Consider the following 23,996-nt stretch of genomic DNA (forward strand, 5'->3'; position numbering starts at 1 on the left):
CATTCTGCCATCACCCAGAATGATACTGCAGTACAAGGACAAAATGATTGACTTCAACAATTGGTTAAGCTTCTGGTGTCGTTCTAAAGGGATCCAGTATCTGTCTGCCTGGGATGACATGGTCGACAGACCATGATGCTTTGCCAGAGATGGCTTGCACCTGTCACCCCTGGGATTCCGGATACTATCTAAGGTTCTTGCTGCCCCTATAGTGCCTTTTTTAGGCAAGGTTCAAATGACAAATTCACCACCATAACAGGAACAGGCAAGCAAAAACTGAGGGTGATGCTACTCAATGCTAGAAGTCTAAATCTCAAAATACACTCACTCGAGGCACTCCTTAAAATGGAGAACATCGATATCTGTGCAGTGACTAAGACCTGGTTCAAGGCTCCAGAGAGCACCCCTGCACTACCAGGCTATAACTCATACCACACTTTTTGGCCATGTAACCTGGACCGGAACACCAAAGGCGGAGGTGTGTCCATATTCATTAAGGATATCTACACCTCCACGATAGTTGCTCAGCATAATGCAGCCACGATTATCCAAGTGCAACTAACTGGGCAAAACTGCAATCCAAACTGTAGCTTGCTACAGATCACCCACCATGCTCCAGGATTCCCACTCCTCTTTTCTTGATGTACTGGAAAATATTAGGGTTCAACCAAACACCCTAATAATGTGCGATATCAACTACCCCCACCATTAACTGGGAAAACTACTCATGTACCAACTCCTTCGCTCAATGCTTTCTGGAATTCATAAACTCCAATGCCCTGGATCAACTTATCCACACCCCCACCAGGGGCAACAATATCCTAGACCTAGTCATTACCAACATGAGTGACTGGAGTTTCACACCTAAAGTCAATGCCTCATTAGTCCGATCTGACCAGAAGCTAATTACCCTAGATATCCACATCCTGCCCCCACCCCCCATTAAGGAAACCACGGTAATAAATTTCTCCAAAGCCAACTTCATGCTTCTTAAGACAGAAGTGGTGAACGTCATGACACCCATGCATATGGGCAATACAGTTACGACTACTGAATCCTACACAATTGCAGTTTATAAGCACGTACACGAGTGCATGGCTCGTGCTATCCCGAACAGAACCAAGACGCTATCCTCTAAAAAAAGGAAGCCAATCTGGTGGTCCCCTGCCATAAACAAACCGTACAACAGAAGGAAGAAACTGTTGCAAAAGAGAGTAAAATCCCATGAGTGGAGGAGCTCCCTGGTCATCCTCAGTAAGAAGCTGCGATTCATGATAAAATCCTCCAAAACTAGTTATGAAAACAAAATCGCCACTGATTCCAAAGACAACCACAAAGCATTCTATAGCTATGTCAAGAATCTCAATGGCAACACTCAGATCTGTTCTGAGTTATAGCACAATGGTACTAAATATACAGACCCAACTGATATTGCCAATATCCTGGCAGATAGGTTCAGTGCTAATTTTACCCCCCCCTCACCCCCTAAAGAGCTCATCTCTATACCGGAAGAATGCAAAGTTCCTGCAATCACAGCTGCACAGGTAAAAACCACACCACTCTCTAAAGCCAAGAACACAGCATCCATGGGACCAGACAACATCCCAGGCTGCGTTCTACACGAACTACAGAACGAACTGGCACCCCACCTAAGTGCCATGTTCAGTCATAGCCTCACCTCAGGCTGTGTGCCCGCTGAATGGCGCACAGCGACGGTTATCCCACTCCACAAGGGGGGAGCCACCACGGACACTGGGAACTACCGCTCCATTAGTCTGTCTGCAAGGCCATGGAACATATCATCACAGAACTTATAAACAAAGACACTGGTAATCTCCAAATTCTGGACCCCACCCAGTTCGTGTTTGTAAAAGGTAGATCATGTCTCCTACACCTGATAGACTTCTTTGAAGCAGTCACCAAAGCCGTAGACGTGGGTAAGGTGGTTCACACAGCCTATCTAGATCTTGCCAAGGCTTTCGACACCATCCCCCACTCTGGAATTATACATAAAATCACTAAACTAGGAATAAATCCCTATGTCACAAGATGGGTTGCCAACTGGCTCACTGACAGAACCCACACTGTGAAAGTAGCAGACTCCAAATCCGACTTCAAACCAGTGACAAGTGGAGTACCACAGGGTTCAGTCCTGGGTTCTCTCCTGTATGGTATCTACTTCTCTGAAGTACAGGCTAACAAGAAGGTCTTTGGCTAATGAAGTTTGCAGATGACTGCAAACTAGAAGTCATAATCGAAACTCTTAACGATGTGGACATCCTACAAAAGGACCTCACCGAGATAGATGCCTGGTGTCAAAGCCATGGCCTCAAGCTCAATGCCAAAATGTGCACTGTCATCCCCTTTGGTAAAAACTCTGTACCCATGAACTACAACATGGGTGGTAGTATACTTAACACCAAAAGTGTGATAAGAGACCTTGGGACACAGGTGGACAGTAGTCTCTCCTTTGATAATCACATCACAACAGCAGTCAGGAAATTCTTCTATGTGGCACACCTCATCACAAAAGGTTTCTCATCCAGAAAAAAAGAGGTCATTGTTCCCCTCTACTCATCCTTCATTAGACCCATTATACAGTACAACGCCCGTTTTGGTATGTACCTCACAAGACATCTACAACAACTGGAAAGGCCGCAGAAATACCTCACAAAGAGGATTACCGGCCTCAAACAGATGCCCTACGCAGACCGTCTCAAAAAAATCCAGCTTTACTCCGTCGCATATCGCCTACTCAGAGGTGATCTCTGCCTAACATACAAAGCTATGTCAAACCCAGAGATGTTGGACATGCTCCACTTAAAGAAGTCCCAATCCCTCTGAGCTACATGCTCTAGGGACCTAAACCTTGTCACCACAATAAACAGAACATGCCGGAGGGATAGATTCCTGTCCCAGAGACTTCCCATACTCTGGAATAAACTACCTATCTATATCAAACACAGCTCTTCATTACTACTCTTCAAGAAAAATCTTGATGATTGGATGGGAAATAGGAAATTCACCCCGGGGATCACTTCTGTGGCTCTGCTCGACAGTGGCACAGGAAAATAATTTTATTGGGTGGCAAAAGCCAGGGTACCTTTTTGGCTGGGCTTGTATAGGCCCTAGGGCCAATAGCCTAGTACCTACCTATGAACCTATGATGACGAAATAGGGGGGAAGCTCAAGAAACAAGGAGAGACTGGTATTTTGGATGCATATCCTTAAGAAGGATAACAATAACCATACAGAATATTATATTTATACAGTAGCAGAAAGTATTCAAAGGCGGAATTTTATGCCTGCACTCTGTGCGCTTCTTAAAGCCTGCTGGCTTAGGATCAGCCCTGTTCCTAGACACCAAATCCAACTTATAATGTGTAACAAAGATGTGAGGTTAGACCAAGTAACAGTGGCGCAAATCTCATCCAAAGATAGTTTTGCCAAGAAGGCAGAAGATGTGGCTACCGATCTAGCACAGTGAGCTTTAACTTGTCCGGAAAGATCTAGTTGCCTGCTTTCATAAATGTAGGAAATGCACCTATCAATCCAATGTGAAAGAGATACCCTGGAAACTGGTTTTTGTTTGTGTCTTTTGGCATTTCCCGGTTAGGGGTCGCCACAGCGGAACTCTGGTCCGCTAATGATTGGCAGTAGATTTTTACATGCTGGCTTGCCGGGCCTAATGCACAACCTTCAACGAAGGAACGCCCATTCACGCATGTCGCCACACAGAAGACGCTCTAACTGAGAATCGAACGGGCAACGTCTAACTGTGAGGCGACAAAGCTACCGCAGCACCACCACCGCAGTTATACCCTGGAAACTGGTAAAACCACAAAACACACAAACTAAAAAAAATAAATAAAATGAGCACAGGCTGAATCAGGCACAGAAACCACAAAGATTTATTGAGATGAGCGCTTTCGTCTGGTGTACATCACCAGACTTCTTTAGACAAATGAAAATACCGTCATTACTTCTTGTATACTAGCAGCTGAACACACACCTAACTGATCATTAAAAAGACATTGCAACAATTAAAATCTGGAAACTGATCCATTAAACGCTACACTCTTATACATTACTCAAATTTATTCACAGTTAATAAATACGCTTTCATAAAAACACAACATATGCATAAAAAGGAACTTGTACAACTTAAATAATTTCATCTGTCATAAACTTTTAACTTTAATGAACTGGTAATAGATACTAGTTCATTTAAATCGGGGGGGGGGGGGGCAACTAGCATTAGTGAAAATCTGCCACCATGTTTCCCTGGTCTCTAAATAAACCTTCCAGGGTCCTCCCCTATTGCGGTGTTTCACCTGCTCTAAGACTACAAATTTGAAAGTGCGTTGAGGGTGAATTTTAATATGCCTATATAATGCATTCTTTTCATTGGCCTGCCTAATTTCATAAGTGTGCTCATATATCCTCTTGTGCCAACTTACGTTGGGTTTTACTTATGTAAAACGCTAGGCACTCCTTACATTGAGCCAGATAAACCACTGCTTGAGAATTACAGTTGTATTTTCCCTTTATATTTATCCTTTTATCACCCACTTCAACGTGAGTTTTAAGCAAAATAGGATTACATTGTGAGCACATATTACAGGCTGTCATTTTGCCCTGAATCCTGCACTTATCATTTCTCTCCAGAATTCCTTTTACATTCTGGCCTCTCCTGTACACCAAATTTGGACGATCCCCCAGGGCATTACCCAAATTTTTCTGTAAAATATAGTTCCAATTTTTTCTGACAATGTCCTGAATGATCATCATATTCCTAGAAAAGACCATCACAAAAGGACAAAAAAGGTTACCCCGTCCTGGTACTATGTTATTATTTGTTTTGTTAATATTATTATCATTGCTGTTGTCCCTGCAATTATTACTGCTAGACCCAAGTATATCCTGGTTAGCTGTCCCATTTATCCAGGCTTGATTTATTGGTTATTATCGTTTCATTTTACTTTACATTTATTAAAGTTATTATTAAAGTTATTATTTAACAATTTTTGCTCCTGCCTGACATTCCTTTGCCTTGGAGTTTTACTGTCGTTAAAGTTAAAAGTTTATGACAGATGAAATTATTTAGGTTGTACAAGTTCCTTTTTATGCATATATTAAGTGTTTTTATGAAAGCATATTTATTAACTGTGAATAAATTTGAGCAATGTATAAGAGTGTAGTGTTTAACAGATCAGTTTCCAGATTTTAAATGTTGCAATGTCTTTTTAAAGATCAATTAGGTGTGTGTTCTTTCTATAGGTGTGTGTATCAGCTGCTAGTATATAAGAAGTAATGAGGGTATTTTCATTTGTCTGAAGAAGTCTGGTGATGTACACCAGACAAAAGCGCTCATCTCAATAAATCTTTGTGGTTTGTGCGCCTGATTCAGCCTGTGCTCATTTTATTTATTTTTATAAATTGGAAACTGCTTGACCCTTCCTGGCCTGAGAGAAGGCAATGAAGAACTGATTGGACTTCCAAAATTCTTCAGCTCTCTTGACATAAAAACATAGAGGTCTATGGACAATCCAGACAATGCACCGTATATTCCCCTTTATTAGAAAAATTGAGGAAGAACACAGCAAGCCAAACAGACTGGTTAAGATTAGCCTCCGAGACTACCATAGGGACGAATGAAGGATTGGTCCTGAGAAACACCCTATCCTTGTGGAATACCATGAAAGGGATTTTAATGCTGAGAGCCTGCAACTCGGAGACCCTCCTGGCTGAAATAATAGTCATCAAGAAGGCCGTCTTTGGGCAGCCACGGTGGTGCAGTGGTTAGCATTGCCACCTCACAGCAAGAGGTCCTCCGGTTCGATTCTCGGCTGGGGTGCCTTCTGTATGGAGTCTGCATGTCCTTCCTGTGGTTGCATGGGTTTCCTCTGGGTGCTCCGGTTTCCTCCCACATCCCAAAGACATGCAGTAGGTGGACTGGACAATCTAAATTGGCCCTAGGTGTGAGTGTGTGCAAGTGTGTGCCTTCTGTGGAAGGTTGGGCATCGGGCTGGCAACTCGACACTGTAAAACTTCACTGCCAATCATGAGCGGGCAGATGATCCGCTGTGGCGACTCCTAACCGAGAAAAGCCGAAAGAAGAAGAAGAAAAAGAAGGCCATCTTTCAGGACAGGAATTTAAGATCATAGGTTTCTGAAGGCTTGAAGGTTTCTGCATCAAAGACTGCAACATTAGAGTGAGATCCCATGGTGGGGAGGGATCCTTGATAGGAGGCCTGAGGAGAAAGATCCCTTTGAGGAAGACCATGGACAGCCTGGAAGAAAAAGTGGGACTTTTGTTCAAATGGAAGTTAGAGATGACTGCCAACTGGAGTTTGATCGTAGAGAAACTGGCCCCTTGGTGAAAGAGAGACGCCAAGAACAACAAAAAGTTAGGAATAGGGGCTGAAAAGGGATCTAGACTGCGTTGTTTAGCCCAAATAGAAAACCTTTTCCATTTACTGGAATATACCTGCTTGGCAGATGTTTTTGGAGAAGCCAAGATAATACTCAAACAGAGAGGGAATCCTGGACTACGAAAGGATCACTGGAACTGGAAGAGCCATGCGGTCAGACTAGAAGAGACTAGAGACTGGGAACAGAAAGTCCCCAAGGGTGGGGAATGAGATCTGGGACGGGATTCAATATCTAGGGCAGATATTTTAGATGAGACCAAAGCAGGGCGAACCACGCCTAACAAGGCCAAAAGGGGGCGATGAGAAGAGTCATGAGGCAACGGGCTTTCTGTAAGACTTTGGGTATGAGGGAAGTTGGCGGTAAATATATAGATGTCCTGACAGCCAATCGTGTACCAGAGCATCCTTGGATGACTCCCCTGTCGGGGGGATAAGGGCAAAGTAGCTGAATTTGTGGTTGTCCAGGGAGGAAAAAAGATTGCAGCAAAGAAGACTCCAATGATCGAATACCCGACATGCCACTGACGAATTCAGGGACCACTCGTGAGGACAAAGGATAGATTTGCTGAGTTTGTCGGCTAACATGTTGGAACTGCCAGGAATGTGCGTTGCAAGAAGAAAGCGCCTGTAGGCCATTCCTACACTCTCATGGCCTCTCTGCACAGGGGATAAAACTGTGTTACTCCCTGCTTGTTGATGTACCAGACTACCGCCATCTTGTCTGTTTGAATTGCTATAATCCAGAGAGGGAATCACTCCTGGAAGGCTTGCAATGTTAGAAGGACTGCTCTCATCTCCAGGACATTTATGTGCAATTTGGTCTGTAAATGGGACCACGTGCCTTGAACCATCCTTCCCCGAAAATGTCCCCCCATCCCAACAGAGAGGTGTCCATGGTCACTGTGGCCTTGGGTTGGGGAAGACAGAAGGGTCTACCTAGTATGAGATCCTAAGCTTGGAGCCAACAAGCAAGGTGACATCTGCACACCTGAGATATCCTGATGGTCATGGACATGGGGTGAAACTGAGCTGACCATTGCACTGCTAGGAAACACTGCAGAACCTGCATATGATATCTGGCAAGATGCACTACCTGGATAGACGCCACCATCAAACCTAGTGCCTGCAAGATCAAGTGGACCATGGGACGATCTAGATCCAACAACTGATGGACCTGGTCCTGAATGATTTGAACTCTGCACGTAGGGGAAGTGCTGCAGTTTCTAACACCGTGTCCAGAAGGACCCCGATAAACTCTAGGTTCTGACACAGGGAAAGATGGGATTTGGGCAGGTTGACTGTGATGCCTAGATCCTGAAAAAGAATGAGGGTATAATCGGTGGCCACAGTGAGTTGATGCCTTGTGGGGGCTGTGAGGAGCAAATCGTCCAGGTACGGGAAGATCTGGAAACCTTGCAAATGGAGATGACCTGCCACCAGTGCCATGCATTTGGTAAACACCTAGGGGGCTGTGGTAAGTTCAAAGGGCAGGGTTCTGAACTGATAGTGGTTGGCCCCTAGCCGAAAGCACAAGTATCTCCTGGAGTGTCTGTTGATTTTAACATGATAGTACGCATCCTTGAGATCTACTGAGCACATCCAGTCATCCTTGCGCAGAAGAGGCAGAATGGACTGAACAGTGACCATCCAGAACTTGGACTTCTAGACCGACAGGTTCAGTTTGCTGAGGTCCAAAATGGGAAGCAGGTCCCTAGTCTTCTTGGGCACCAAAAAGAAGTGAGAGCAAATTCTGGACCCTCATTGTCCTGTTGGGACCTCTTGGATGGCTTTTTTTTGAAGAAGGTCTTGGACCTCAAGAAGGGTCAACTCCCTTTCGCAGGGTGGAACGTCCAGGAGAGAACTTTGAACTGGAGGGTCTGAAAAAAGGGTATGAAGTAACCCCTGGAAATGATCTTTAACACCCACTGATCTGAGGTGATACTTGCCCAGGCTAGTGGGTGGAGGGAGAATCGACCCCTGACTGCCTCCAGGACAGGACAGCCAGGCAGTGCATCAGAAGCGCTCAGGGGGCTTCTCTGAGAAGGGTTCCCAGGAGCCCTGGGTTCTGCAGACCCCCTCTGCCTCTAGGGCGGTGTCTACCATCAAATCCCCTGCCCCAGATGGAAGAGAAGGATTCTTGAGGAGCATCTATGTGCAAAAATGCTACTAAAGCATTTTTGCACTATATGCATAACCTACCTAGGCCAACCTCCTTCCTTCCTCACCTCTTCTAAAATACTAACTGCATAAGCTACTAAACAGAAATTTTTGCTTTTTATACAATATGCCAATTTTTTTCCCTGCTGAACTTAACTGAAACTGTTAATACTTTTGCTATTTTAGCAATCTGATATTAGTATTGTAGACTATTTGTAGCTACCTGTTAATTGTTATGTTATCTGTGTCTGAACTCTTACTTGTAATTAAAATTGTTGTTTCTGTGGAGCTTTTCTCCCCGGGCCTCCACTGAAAACGGGCCCCCAAGCCCAGTGGACCTCCCCGGTAACCAAACTGAAATAAATAACTAACTAAATAAATTCTTGAAGGAAGACTGAGACCTGTGGGACCAACGTTTTTTTACTACCGCCTCTGATATTTGGAAAAGGATTGTTGGTGTGTAGAGAACTTGATCCCTACCGGGGGACAGTGTGTCTTTCCTTCCTGATCACTGCTGGTCAAAGTCTCTTTGACACATGGACCAAACAATGTTGATCTGCTGAAAGGGGAATTAGTGAAGGACGCCTTAAAGGGTTCTGCAAACCCATAAAGGTGAAGCTAGGCATGCTGCCTGATGACAATGCCCATATTTGCCGGTGGACAGGTGGCCTCCACTGCATTGGAAATCAACCTCATAGAAGCGTTAGCCAGGGAAGTTAGAGTGGACAGCTTTGGGGAGACCAATTTAAGACTCTCTGGAGGCAGCAACTTAGAAAGGGAAGTGGAGAGCTCCAATATCAAATCCCTTTGCAGCCGGGTAAAGTGTGCCATGTAACTGGTTGCTCTCAGTCCAAATGTACCTGAGGCAAACACACACTTTCCAAAACTGTCAATCACCCGAGACTCCCTGTTCAGGGATGGATCATGGAGCTCTGCTCAGGAAGCTCCTTCTTAGTAGCTGCAGTCACCATGATAGGATCAACTGGGACACCCTTACTCCAAAAGGTCTTATCCTTGGGGGAACTAGAAACTTGTCAGGCTTTTTGGGAACTGGTTCCACTGTGTCCAACTCCTTCCACGCCCTGTCGGCGATGAGTTGCACGAGCTTGTCGGCAGGGGGAGACATCCAGATGAAAGATGGGCCCATCCTGAAGGCCTTCAGAAACACAGATTCCTCTGAAGACAGGACGGGGATAGACCAACTGCCTCTTTGCTTTAGGATCTCGAGGATGTCCCCAAAGGACTCTTCCTCAGATAGAAGTCTGGGGGACCCGTCTCCTTTCTTGAAATCCATGTCCTCATTGAGGGACTCTCTAGGGGAGTCCAACTGCCTCCTCCTACATGTCCTCTTCCAAGAAGGCTCCTACATGATAGGCTCTGGGGAGAACTCAGAAGAGGCACTGATCCCAAGGGGGGTAATGCCCATCTGAAGGTGCTCACAGGAGGGCAGACCCTGGAAGGATGATGAGATTTCACTACCCATCGTCGAAAGGGGCAGGGAAGGACCTAGAGCCAAAGGATAGGTAACCGCCCAGCCGGTGAAGGTCCTCTCTACCACTGGTCGATGGACTGGATAAACCCCCTCCCTCCTCCATGGACACAGCTGCCTGGGAAGAAATGGGGGGACCCTAACACAGCACCGACTTCTCCAAATTATATCGGCCCCGAGCTGTCCAGTGCAAAGGCCCCCGGACGGAGGGACCCCACCCCCATGAACCAGCACCAACCTTGTGTGACCGAGGCACAGCTAGTTCCGAGGGCAATGGAACTGAGCCCGCCAGTGACCCTGATGGTGTGGGAAGGGAAGATATGCCAGACACCGTTGGCCTCTCACAGGGAATGCTCTGATCCTGAGGGTCCAAACCCAGATGGGTCTGACGAGGAGAGAGAAGCCCCACAGATGGAGAGTATCTCCTTGAGAACTGAGCAGGGGATGGTAAGAAGCCCAACTTGATTTGGGCCATGAGAAAGCTCCTCATCATCCTATCCATGTCTGAGGGGAACAAACTCCTGGTGGACATGGAAGAAACAGAGGAATGAGGCGACCAAGCTGAAGGCCTGCGGTCTTGGGAGGGAGAGTGCTTTGTGTGCCTCGGATCCAAGCTCCTGGCCCGGGAGAGGGAAAGATCAATAATGATCGGATCCAATTAAAACCATCGGATCCGAAGATCTGGGTAGATCCGAAGGAGCAGTCGGCAGGGTAGATAGATCCGATGGGCAGGCTGGATCTGAAGACAGTCTGTGTCGAGTCGGATCTGAAGGCATCCAAGGTCTCGGATCCGACAGGAGGAGCCGGGGCTCTTGGAGTAGAAGAGCCGGGATCCGAAGCCAAAGAGGCTGGGCTTGGAACTGGGGAACTTAGATCCTAGAGTCTGTGCTTTTTGGCAGGAGAAATTACCTGCTAAAGGGAGTAGCAGAGAGAGCTAAGAGCTACCCAAAGGACTCGGGGTGGGGTGGGGTGTGGAAACCCATGACAGAAGGTTAAAAAAGAGCCTAAAAGCTACCGAAAGGGGAGGAAACCTAACTAGACTACAGCTGAAAGAAGACAGGTCAAAAGAAAGAAAAACCCCAGAGAAAAAAGGAAGAAAATTCACTTATCTGAATCGAGGTAAGTTTGAGCTACAGGATGCACATCCGAGCGACATTGCGGCAAATGAGATCTGAGGGTTGAGCTTGAGCTTTGGATCTGTGCTTTCAGTTGCTGGCTCAGATCTTAGGTCAGATCCAAGACCCATCTGTGATCAATAATGACATGGGATAGCATCAGATTCAAGAAAAGGTACAAATGGAAATATTTATGGAAGACTTAGCTATGCCAAGGTTAGAGGTAGGCCGCCTCAACAACTAACAGTTAAGATAGGAGGTGATGAGAGAAAAACAGTGACGTATAATAAGTCTTCAGGAAACTCCCCAGGAACAGATGGTATTCTTCTGGAAGTTAGAAAATTAAGAGGGAGGAAAGTGATAAAGATCTAGAAGATTTTAACAGCATTTTTGAAGGACAGGAAGTACTAACATCTAAAAGCTGTTGTGGCTGTGTTACCTGAAGATGATAAAGACCCTTCAGACCCATCTTCTTATAGACCCATTTCAATTTCAAATCATGATTATAAAGTGTTTATGTTTATACCAGCTAAGTGTGTGGCAAATGTGTTGCCAAAATTGCTAGATATGGATGACTGTGGTTTTGAGGAGGGGAGGTGAACATTTGACAACAGTAACAGAGCAATGATGATCCAGAGGGAATGAGAATGCAAGAAAATACCTCTGCTGTTGGTGGGTCTTGATGCAGAGAAAGCATTTGACATAGTAAGCTAGGATTTTAAGAGTAGGGCATTGGAAGCACTTGCATTCCCTGATAGAATAATAAGGTTAATTAGATGGATATATAAAAGATCGGAAACAAGAATTAAAGTTGGGCAGCTCCTCTCAGATAAACTGTGTTCGACCAGAGGAATCAGGCAAGGGTATTTTCTTTTACATTTGTTATCTGTTTTATATTTAGAGTCAGTGGCAAAGGAAATAAGGAACTCAGAAATACAAGGATACAGTTAGTATAGCAATCAAGAAAAAGTGGCTTTATTTGCAGATATTATTTTTCACTTGATAAATCCAGAAAAGGACATCTCAGTGTTGTGGAACATTTTGAGACAGTTTCAAGTCTTTTTGGGATATAAGATTAAGGAAGATAAAACAAAGGCTGCAGCCATAAATTATGTACTCTCACACAAACTGGTTCAGTAATACCCATATTTATGGGGACATGGTGAAGTACTTAGGAGTATGGATCAAAAAGGCTTCTGTTATAGCAGCTAAAGACGTACTGGAAGAGACTAAAAACATAATACAAAAATTGAAAAAATGAAACTCTTATTTATGGATATAAGACACAAGCAAAGAAAATGTTTTAGTCCCTTTGATATTGTATACAGGTCATGCATACTTTTCTCAACCTGAGGAGACGTTGTGGACAATAATTAATAAAGAACTGAAGGACAGGACTTTATCTGGGACGAAAAGAGGGCAAGAGATAAGTTGATCCTTCCAAAAGAATAAGGTGATTTATGTTTACCCGATTTGAATGGATATTTTAGAGTTATAATGTTAAGGCATATATACATTATACAAGCAAAAGGTTAAAAGTAAGTGGAAAGGGATGATGATGAAGCAAGGGGGAAGCTCAAGAAATAAGAGTGTATGGGATTTATATGCAGATCCTTAAATAGAATAATAACTACAGAATATTATATTCATAAAGTAGCAGAAAGTATTTTAAGAACTAAGCCAATATGGGAATGCAGAAAGGAGATTCTGTCATTGGGGATGACTACAAGTAGTGGTACAGGAAATAGGCAAGAGGGGGGTAGAATTTACTGGAGAAACTTGTCAAAAGAACCAAGGCATTGGGTACAAATAACTCAAGCAGGAAAGGTAATAGAGTGGGATGAGGCCAAGATGACATTTGGATTGCAGGCTAGAGACTACCCTCCCTCTGGGGCTTCATCTTGGAGTATAGGCAAAGAGAAAGGGATAATGGAATTTTAAGTGACAGATCTGCTCTGGTAGAGTTTTTAGTTAAATCTAGAACAGATGTGGCTGCTAAAAAAGTGATAAATAGTAGGGCATATAAAATATTGCATGATAACTATGAGAATTAATCAGAGGAGTTAGAAAAAAATGGGGAGAGAGACCAAAAAAGCAATTTTATAAGAAAACAATAGAAAAACATATGTATGGCTACCAAGTAGGCAACTAAGTACAGAAGGTCTAGGATCTCTGCTTGGAAGTGTTTGCATAGGTGTTTTTATACCCCAAGCAGACTTCAAAGACGTTTTCCTCAGGTAAATAGGAAAAGTTGGAGGTGTGATGGGGAAGACAGTGGTAACTGAGAATATATGTTTTGAGAGTGCAACGAGTTGGCAGATTTTAAAAACTGCCTATAGAGTACTCTGTCAGAAATACTGAGTGAGCAATGGCTGTAAGGAAATTACTCTTTCGAAATGGGATATAGGATCTGAATTGCCTAGATATAGTAAGGCCTTACTAAGTTTAATTATGTTAGCTGCCAAAAAAATACTAGAAAATGGAAATCAGTGTCTATACCAACAGTATTTGAGGTACTGAACATTATAAAATAGATAAAAGAACTGGAAGAGGTATCTTTAGAAAAGGGAAGGAGCAGATTACATAGAAGTAAATGGAAATTGTGGGAACAACACACACATAATAATGTTTAGGAAGAGGAGGAGTGTGGTTTAAGGGAAGGTAGGAATTCAGCAATTTTTATTATGTTGAACTGATGACAGCAAAGAAAATATATGCGATGTATATTGTATTTAAATGGAAAAACGTTAAAATGGTTTGTTTTCTTTTCTGTTAACGCTTGCCTATATCTTAAGTTATAATTTAATAAAGGTGTTAAAAAATAGCTAACCATCTAAAGTAAAATGGTTAATGAACACAGACATAACCTGTAAGAAAAGCAAAAAAAGATAAGCTAGAGCATCTCAATTTGACTCTATAGCCAAAGTAAATGCTTTGACACCTCTCTGTGGCTTTCTCTTATAATAAATATTAAGCATACATTGTTTTATTTTATATATATATATATATATATATATATATATATATATATGGATTCCTATTACAAGAACGAAAGTTCACTACTTCGAACTTGTAACAGGAAGCTTCACTTCTGCGAAAGTTCACTTCAACGAAAGTGAACTTTTGCGTAATTGCACTTCACCGAAAACACCGCAGCACAGTGGAGGACATCAAAAACAAGCTATGTCCTCCACTATGGTGCGATAGTCACGGACCTTAGAGTTAGGGCATGGGTTAGGGTAAGGGGATAGTTGATAAAGCTATCCCCTTACCCTAACCCATGCCCTAACCCTAATGTTCGTGACTATCACAACATAGTGGAGGACATTGCTATGTCCTTGACTGCGCTGCAGTCGTCATGGACCTTAGGGTTAGGGCGCGGGTCACGGTAACGGGATAGCCCTACGGAATATCCCCTTACTATGACCTGTGCCCTAACCCTAAGGTCCGTGAGTACTGCACGGAAGTTCAGTACAACACCCGTTCGTTGTACTGAACTTCACGTAAGTGCACTTTCACTGCAGTGAGCATTCCATGCACTATTTCGAATTAGTGAAATTTCAGTCTAGTGTACGGAACCCCTATATATATATATATATATATATATATATATATATATATATATATATATATATATATATATATATATAAATATATACACACATACATACATGTGCACATTTACACACCGACACACAAATACACATTACATATTCATAAAAGTTCTTCAAGAAATAAACTTCATTCCTTAGACAGCATCATGAAAATGTAAGCAAATCCTGGAAAGCACAGTTGTGTATGCTGAACTTACCATAACAGAAGACATTGAAATGATCAGCCTTAGTGTATGGGTTATATCCTGAAAAAGGATACAAACGCTGGCCAGCTTTCAAAGCTGAAGGGCACCATCCATACGACCAAACTATCAAGCAGCTCGAGCAAGCTGATTAAAAGACAAGTTTGGGAGCAAAGTTAGGAATAACAACAACAACAAAAAAAAAAGTCGACACCTTGGCATAAAAGACATACCAAAAAACAAGGGGAATGGAAGGAGGAAGCAGCTACTGCAGCAGTGATAATTCAAACATCAACTGTTATAAGTTCAACTTAAACAACTGTGCTGTGTTCTTCATACTGACCACTGTTGCAGTAGCCTTAGCTGTATAGGTAGATTACCATAGCTAATTATATTTAGGAGGTGGAAGGAGAAGGGTCCATGACCCCCTGGAGAATGGTCCTAGCAAAGCTTGTTCTAGACCTAGAGAAATAATCAAGCTCATAGTGCTTTCTGCAAGTATGTACAGAGGACCAAGTAGTCCAACCCTTTCCAAAACGCCATAGATGAAGCCAAGGCCCACGTAAAGTGGGGATCGACTCTGGTGGAATGGATATGTCATGCTGAGTAAACAAAAGGTAAAACCCTTAGGTAATAATTTGGAAAAAGTCTGTTTTGACAAAGGTTGTCCCTTCTTATTACCTTCACAAGAAATGAACAACAGATCTGAAGAGCTGAAAGATTTAGTTCTGTCAAGATCATCCAAGGAATGGAGTATCCTTTTGCCCTCATTTTTAGATTCAGGAAAGAAGACGGGGGATGGATAGTGTGGCTTCAATTAAACTTGAGTACCACTGCAGGGATGAAAGAATAATTAGTTCTCAAAGAAACCCTGCCTCTATGGAAAATGAGGTAGAGTTGATTCACCATAAGAGCTTGCACCTCAGATACCCTTTCTTGCAGAGGTCAGAACAATCAGGTCAGCTTATACCTCTAAGAACCCCACTAACTATATTAATCTTTACAGTTTTACCCACCTTATCCAAGAACCCACTAGAATCGACAAAAAAAAACCCCCACAAACAGTCTATTCTAGATTGGACACTAGTTAACTGCCCCAAACAAAACTATAAGACAGGATGCCTTCCTGATGGTCTTAGTGACCATCTCCCCACTTTCCTCCTGCGGAAACGTACCAACATAGTCAAACCCATTGTTCTTAGACAAGTCAGAGACAATCGTAAACTAAATACACAAGAACTAAGCAGTATTCTAAAACATGGTAACTGGAAACCACTACAAACCCTAAATCTAGACCAAGCCATTGACTACTTCAACAATATTCTCTTCAATATCCTTGACCGACTTGCACCAATTAGGAAAATAAGAGCCAAGTCAAACTATGCACCATGGCTAACTAGGGAAACTAGAGCCCTTCTAAAGTCAAGGGATAAGGCTTAGAGAATTTGGAAGAAATACAATACTAGCCTAGCCAAACAAAGTTACCTACAACTTAGAAATCAGGCCAAGAGACAAACTAAACTTGATAGACAAAATTACTTCCTCAATATCCAAAACAAACATTCAAAAGATCCCCAAAGGTTTTGGCATGCCATTAACTCTCTCCTAAAACCAGCAAAACTACCACTCCCACTTCTAACTCCACGAATGACAACAAGGACATTACCTCCAAAGTCAGCCACCACTTCATAGAATCCATCTTAACACAATCCTCCCAACTATCCAAAAACGACCCTACATATAACCCAAACAAATGCTCTGACAACATCCCATCCTTTACGCTCTCACCCGTCCCCACCTCAACAATTAAAAAACACAACCACCACTCTGCTCTCTTTCATCAATCTGATCAACCAACACAGAAATAATAATAACTTTGTATCTACAATATTTCTAGACCTTTCCAAAGGATTTGACATGGTTTCACATTCCTTACTACTAGACACCCTGACATCCCTATCCTTTGCCCCTTCTGCTATAGCCTGGTTTAAAAGCTATCGGTCAAATAGGCAACAATCTGTCCAATGGCAAAGTGTACTATCCCCCTTACTCCCAACTACCATAGGTGTACCACAAAGCTCCATATTAGGCCCACTTCTTTTCTCCGTATTTACCAATAATCTCCATACCACCACACAGCATGCTTCACTTATACAATATGCTGACAACTCAACTCTTATCTGTTCAGCTCCATCACTTCCCACCCTAGAACAACTCATCCAGGAATTCTTTAGCTCTGTGGAAAGTTGGATCACTCAGATCCAACTTATCATAAACCATAATAAAACCAAATTACTACTTTTCACTGCCAACAAAACCATTTCCACCCCTCTATCCTTCACTATCTCCTCCAAAAATGGCACTATTATCTCTCCCTCCGACCATACCAAACTCCTAGGCATTAACACTGATAAAAAACTACACATCGATGTCCATATTTCCCAAACTATCAAAAAAGTCCATCAAAAAATGGGAACACTATATAGGCACAAGAAATCCCTCTCGAAACAAGCATAGATTACCCTAGCCCAAACTCACCTCTGTCTACCCCAATGTATGCTGCTCCAATTCTTACCCAGCTTAGAAAACTTGAACTTGCCAGACTCAAATCATGTTATAATAAAATAGCCAAGTTTGCAAACAACTCCACCTTTAGAACCCACCATTGCCAGGATCTAAGGGAACTGCAATGGCTGGAGCTTCCTTAGGTACTAACCTATCACCAATTAGTCACTGCCTACAATGTGGTAACACATCCAAAAATAACCTGCACTAGGCCAATGTCTCAACCACTATAATACAAATTGTCCTCTCTGATCTTCCGACAAACCCCTCCTCTGTATCTCTAGGGCTAACAATATTGCAGGAAAAGCACTGTTCTCCCACTCCATAGCTAGAACCTGGAATAATCTTCCTCCTGCTCTGATTTCTGCCCCTACCTCTTCTCACTTTAAAAACTCACTTAGAACACACTAAGTGGCTATGCCCATGTATTACATAAGTCCTCAAATTATTCCACTTATATACCTCACTTCCTAATATATCTACTGTAATATATGTTACAGTCTAGGTCTTCCCCTAATGCTGATTGAATTTGTATACTTATTCTGTTATTATCCATGTGCAACTATTTTTCCTGTATATATAGGTCTTGTTATGTCTTCTGCTGTATACTGTATTTTAACATATTGTTTGAAAATTCTCTGTATACTGTATTTTAACATATTGTGTAAAATTTGACTTACTGTGGAGCTTTTCTCCCCGAGCCTCCGTTGAAAATGGACCTGTGTCCAGTCAGACCATCCCGGTTAACAAATGTAAAATAAAATAAATAAAATAAAAAAATCAGTAAAACTGTTTTCCGTGTTAACAACATTAAGTCAGCCAGATTATGTGGTTCAAACGGAGCAAGTGCTAGCTTCTCTAACACAAAATTAATATCCTAAGGAGGGGCCAATGGTTTACATGGAGGCCTCTTATGCAAAACCCCTTTCAAGAACATTATGACATGAGACTGCCTTGAAACAGAAGCATCCATGGACAGACATGCTGAAATGGCTGATAAATTAAACCTCACAGAGGAAGAAGAAGGGCTAATAGACAGTAACTCACACAAATACTATAAAAAACAGAAAACAACTAGCCCTGAATGGGTAGTGGGTATGTTGTTAGCACCAACTAGAAAACATTTTGCCTTTTTTGTCTTCATTAGTGCCTGCTACACATCCTTAGAGAAGAGTCACTTAAAAGGAATTAAGACCCTATCATTCAGTCACCTGAAGATGACTGATGCCAGAGTGTATCAAACACCCCTTTTCTTGTGCGAGTAAATCCATTTTGTGAGGAAACTTGTGGTAAATGCCCCTGGTCATCTCCAAAGGAAGGGAGAACCAGGGCTGCCTGGGTCAGAAAGGAGTCACCACAATTATCTTGGGGGATTCCTTCTGAATATTTGGTATGTACCTAACCAGAAATAGCAATTGGAGTGTCCCAAAAGGTTCCTTACAAAAATAATACAGGGAGTAAACACAATGTCCTATGCTGATCATCTCAAAGCCCTGTCTCTTTACTTGGTATCATACAGACTTCTGAAGAGGTGGTCTGTCTTTGCATGGCATACGAGGCATCCTTGGACCCTGTTTTGATGAATCTTTTGCACATCCGCAAAACAAGCAGAATCAGAACTACTAGATTAAAAACCTAAATTTTGCTTGCAACATAAATAGGACATGTTGGAGAGACAGTTAAGTTTCTCAGGGAATTCCCATTCTCTGAAACAAGCTCCTCATATATGTGAAGCAGAGACCTCCCTATCCTTATTTAGGTGCAGCTTAGACCAATAGATGGCTAATTGTAAATTCACCCCGGTCTGGCTCCTATGTCTCTGATGGACAAAGCCAATCGATAAATCATCCCCTATAAATCAAATCTGTGAGTCACATCTGGGTTGCATGGCTAGGCCTTTAAGGATTCTAGTGGCCATTAGCCTAGCATACATCTATAAACCTATTAAGTACCTTGGATAGTAGTACAAAATGTGGAAAGACATACAAGAACATTCCTGTCCAAAGAAAAGAAAGGGCATCTGTCTTCTAGGCTTTCGTGATGAAACCCTGGAATAGAATTTTGTCATTTGACTGTTCGGAAAGGAGGTAAAGAGCTCTACTTAAACACCCCACAATTTTGAAGGAAACCCTGATGTAGTTTCCATTTATGAGGATCTGTGCTGGTCTTGCACAGCTTGCCTGTGACACAATTTTGCTCTGACAGAAAGTACGATACCTGTAGAGCGAGACTGTGCTGTGAAAGTAAATTTCAAGCTAACATGGCTAGTTTGCAAAAGGGGTATGACCTGGCTCCCCCTTGCTTGTCAATGTCCCGCATGACTGCCGTATTGTCTGTAACAACTTGAAGAGGTGCTGGGGACCAAAGATGGTTTAGAGAGTTGAGTGCCTTGATTAGGGCAAGCATCTCCTTGATATTTATGTTTGCACCTGTCCTTGGTGCCCCACACCCCCTGCACTTTTATTTCTCCTGAAACTGCTCCCCAAGCAAATTCCAAAGTGAATGTGGTGACTGACTACTTTGAAGTAGGGAGGGAGAAGGAGAAACCTGGATATAAGGACATCTGTGGTCTCCACCAAAATATTTCTTTTCTGATAAACCCCTGTCCTGGGAACTAAAAAGATAAAGGGTGCTGATGCTGGGATCAAAGAGATTTCAGATACCACTACATCTTTTCTCATGTGGAGTCTTGCCAGGGGCATCAGGAGACCTAAAATCCAGAGGACTTCCCTCACAGTGACTGAAGTCTAAGTGGAAACATTTAGAAATTGATTATAAAGATCAATTTTTTTTCCAGTGGAAGAACAGCTCTTTGAACTGAGGTGTGTAGCTGACATCCCAGGAACACAATCCTGTGTGAGGGAGTCAAGAAAGACATTTGAATGTTCTCTTGGAATCCCAAGTTATGCAAGAGCTCTCTCACCCAAGTGACAGATTCCTGACATTTTGAAAAAGACTCTACAAAGATAAGCAAGTTGTCTAAATATGGAAATATGTGGATACCCTGTAGCCTGCAATGAGCTATAATTGGAGTTAGACACTTTGTGAACACTTTTGGTGCAGCGCATAGTCCAAAGGATAAGCCAGTGAAGTGATGATGTGACCCAGACACACAAAACCTTAAAAAATGTCTGAAGTCTGAATGAATAAAGATTGGATGATAAGCATTTTTTTAAGTCAAGTATTCAAGTTAACTTTAAAGAAGAAGTAGTAGTAACAGGTTGTGAAGTGTCATCTTTCTCAGTTTGGACACGATCACAGACAGGTTTAGGAAAAAGATCCAGAACTGGTATCCAAGGAATTTTTTTCCTTTGGCACTAGGAATATCTTTGAATAAACCCCCCTCATCATCATGGAAGGAGAAAATGGTTTCTATCACTCCTTGGGACAGCATCTAATGAAGAATAGGTGGAAACAAAAGAGTCTGATTTGCTTGGGAAAGCATGCAATGAAGAACAGGTGGAAACAAAAGAGTATGATATGTTGGATAAGGAATGAACCTCTGGAAAGAAAGAATTTCTTCCCACTGCTATTTTCAGAACCCATTTTTCTGCAACAATCTGTTGCCAAACAGAAAATGGAGATTCAGACTTCTTGGAAGAGAAAAGGGGCCAGTGTGGGAGGGGTGACAAGGTTGCTTGAGTCATTCAGACCTGTTGGACTGTCCATGGTTTTTGTTGGTTAGAGACTTCTTTTTGGAACCCCTTTGTCACGTCTTAACAGGCTGTTTACCTGCATTCTGCGGAGATAGTTTAATCTGATGTTTGCCAAAAGTGAAAGAGGAGAAAGAAAATCCCTTGGACAATTTTGAAAAAGACGGGCTGAAAATCTTAGAGATTCCCTGGACCAGCTTGCCCCTTTCATCACACTTTCTGATCACATCTGCAGTAGAGGGGGAAAACACAATCTCTATACAAGAGAGAATTTAAAATCTCATTTTTTACATAATCTGGGAGGTTCTGAGAATGCTGCTAAATAAACCTCCATAAGATAGTGCCAGTTGTCATAGTCCTAAGAGAAGTTTCAACATTGTCATACACACTCACCGCAAACAATGAGTAGTGACCTGTGCAACAGAAGAATGTTATTTAAAGCAGCTTTTTCTTCATGAGAAGAAACTGTATATAAAACATTCTTCAAATTTGTGAGAAAAAACTTTACATATGATCCAGACAATTTAAAATTCTGAAAATCAAAGTTGCAGACGTATACACTGTTTCCCCATATCAATCAATGTATTTCCCACCCTTTTCAGCAAGAGTAGGATTGAAATCAAGTAAGTGTTCATCATCAGTGCAGTCAACTAAGACTGCAGCTGTTGGGTACGGTTTAGGAACAGAGTATAAAAATTTAAAAGACTGACGAACTTTATACATCCTATTTGTCTTTTTAGGGACAGCTGGCTGAATATCAGGTAAAGTGCAGGCAGTAAGACACACATCCTCTAAAACAGACAGGAGGAAGAGGAGGAGTAGATTTTGGAAAATCCTTCAAGAACAACTCATAGAATTTTCTGAGGGACTGAGAAACCTTAGTGTTCTTCCACTGAAAACAGTGGGACATTCTAGCAATAGTCTCAGAGAAAGAGAAACTCCCAAAGGGAGAATCAGACACTGAGCTCTCCAGTGAGTCTGAATCAGAAATCTGAGGGCAAAATCATGAATCTGTCCTTGGATCTTCATGTACAGATTCAGAATCTTGAATATTTTCAGGAAAGGAGGACTTCCTCTTTATTTTACTAGAAACTACTTTAAAGGGTCAACAGCTTGAATTAAACCCTGAGTCAGTCCCAGTAAACTACTCATAGCTAAAGAAATTTGAGGAGGAGTAGATACATGCTTGGTTTTCTTTTTGATGTAACAAATGGGACTATCTGTCTTACTAATGGTAGCCACTGTTTCTCCATGGATGAGTACAGCATTTTGACACAACAGGGAAACATTTCCTGTTCTCTCGCTGGGTCTGACAAACGTGGCTCTTCCTTGTCCACTTAGGGACTCAACAGCTGCAGAAGACGTGGCTAACCTCTGGCCGATAATGGTGGTAGGTGCTGCACCACAGGGACCAGGGATAATAAATGATTGGCCTGGAGTACTACAAATGGCCACAGCAGAGTCACCCACTTACAAATGAGGCAAATTGCTAGCTTGCTGTGGTAGCAGAGGTTGTTTGCTTAACTGTTTCTTTTTGTGGCTGGAAGAAGGACCAACCATGGGGACTGGCAATCTGTTCTCCATGGTCAAGATGAAAATGTTGCCTCTTTACCAGAGAAGAAAAGCAACTGATGCTGGTAAAACTACCAGTTCAAAAAGATACTTTTTTGACAGAAGAAACACATTAAAAAAGTACTTTCAAATGCTACGGCAGCCCGACAACAGAAAAATAAAAACAATTTCTTCACAGAAATTATGTTTTCAGTTAGTTTACACTACTTTTACATTGACAGGAAAAAAAAAAAAAACAGGTGCTATGTTTAAAAGAACATTACAGTCTCAAGGTGGTCTGTTAAAACACAATACTGCCAGCTTTAAAATAACTTTTCTGAAGAGGAAAGAAATAAAACTTCGATAAATTTTAGAAAATGTATGTTTTTTCCCCAAAGGCAGCTTATCTGCCCTGCAAAAGAACACAGAAGCCAACTGTCAATCCTGAAATGCCTGAAAGGAGCGTACTCTTTGACGGCAGTAAAGTTCTGAAGGGCTTTGCACTGAAACTTGCCTTTTAGCTAGCTCAGCTTGAGCTGCTTTGCAGTTTAGGTGCATGAAATTTGCCCTGAATCTTTGGAAGCTGGCTGGCTGTTATATCCTTTGCAGGATATAACACATACAGCCAAGGCTACTGTAGCAGTGATCAATATGAAGAACATCAATATTTGTTATTTAAATATTTTTATAACTATTCACAAGTACAATAAACCAGCTCATGTTTAAATCAACAACACAAGCTGGCCTCTGTAGTTGGCATAATAGTTACGGTATTTACCTTGCATGCATAAGCTACAGGGTTTGATTCTGACCTTTGAAAGGGAAATTGGTGAGGCTTAAAATGGCTCACAAGGACAGCTGCCCTAGTACTTAATTATGAACCTATAATAAACAAAGGTTCTGACACTTGTCAAAAATGCATAAAGGGTGATGTAATTACTGCCACACAGCCAAATGCATGAATGTGTAGTACTTTACTTCCCTAGTATTTCTCCTTGCATCGTAGATAATTTCTAAAGTAATGCACAAGTGGGTTTTTTAACCTTGTTAGTTAGTCTCTTCTTCTCCACCTCTTCAACACGCTCAGTCTGGCTTGGTGGACCTAACATCGTCCCATGCTCCAGAGTAAGTCGGTCCATCTCATTATCCATCTTTAAACTCTGAGTAAATCTCTAGGAATTAAATAAAGATGCATTACATATTTGCACTGCATGGTGCTTCCCATGATTACACTTT

The 23,996-nt window shown here is 42.2% G+C and overlaps 1 protein-coding gene across 2 annotated transcripts in view; it reads right to left on the bottom strand.

Moving 5' to 3' along the window:
* TUBGCP2 (tubulin gamma complex associated protein 2) overlaps positions 1-23,996 on the bottom strand; it is a 1,158,397-nt gene that overhangs the window by 232,798 nt on the left and 901,603 nt on the right. For both annotated transcript variants that reach the window (XM_044056780.1, XM_044056781.1), the window contains exon 16: positions 23,804-23,932. In XM_044056780.1, coding sequence (XP_043912715.1) covers positions 23,804-23,932 — 129 coding nt within the window. The remainder of the gene's footprint in view (positions 1-23,803; positions 23,933-23,996) is intronic.

This window comes from Protopterus annectens, chromosome 14.part0, assembly GCF_019279795.1.
Source record: "Protopterus annectens isolate FY-2018-M chromosome 14.part0, PAN1.0, whole genome shotgun sequence".
In the NCBI taxonomy this organism is placed as follows: Eukaryota; Metazoa; Chordata; order Ceratodontiformes; family Protopteridae; genus Protopterus; species Protopterus annectens.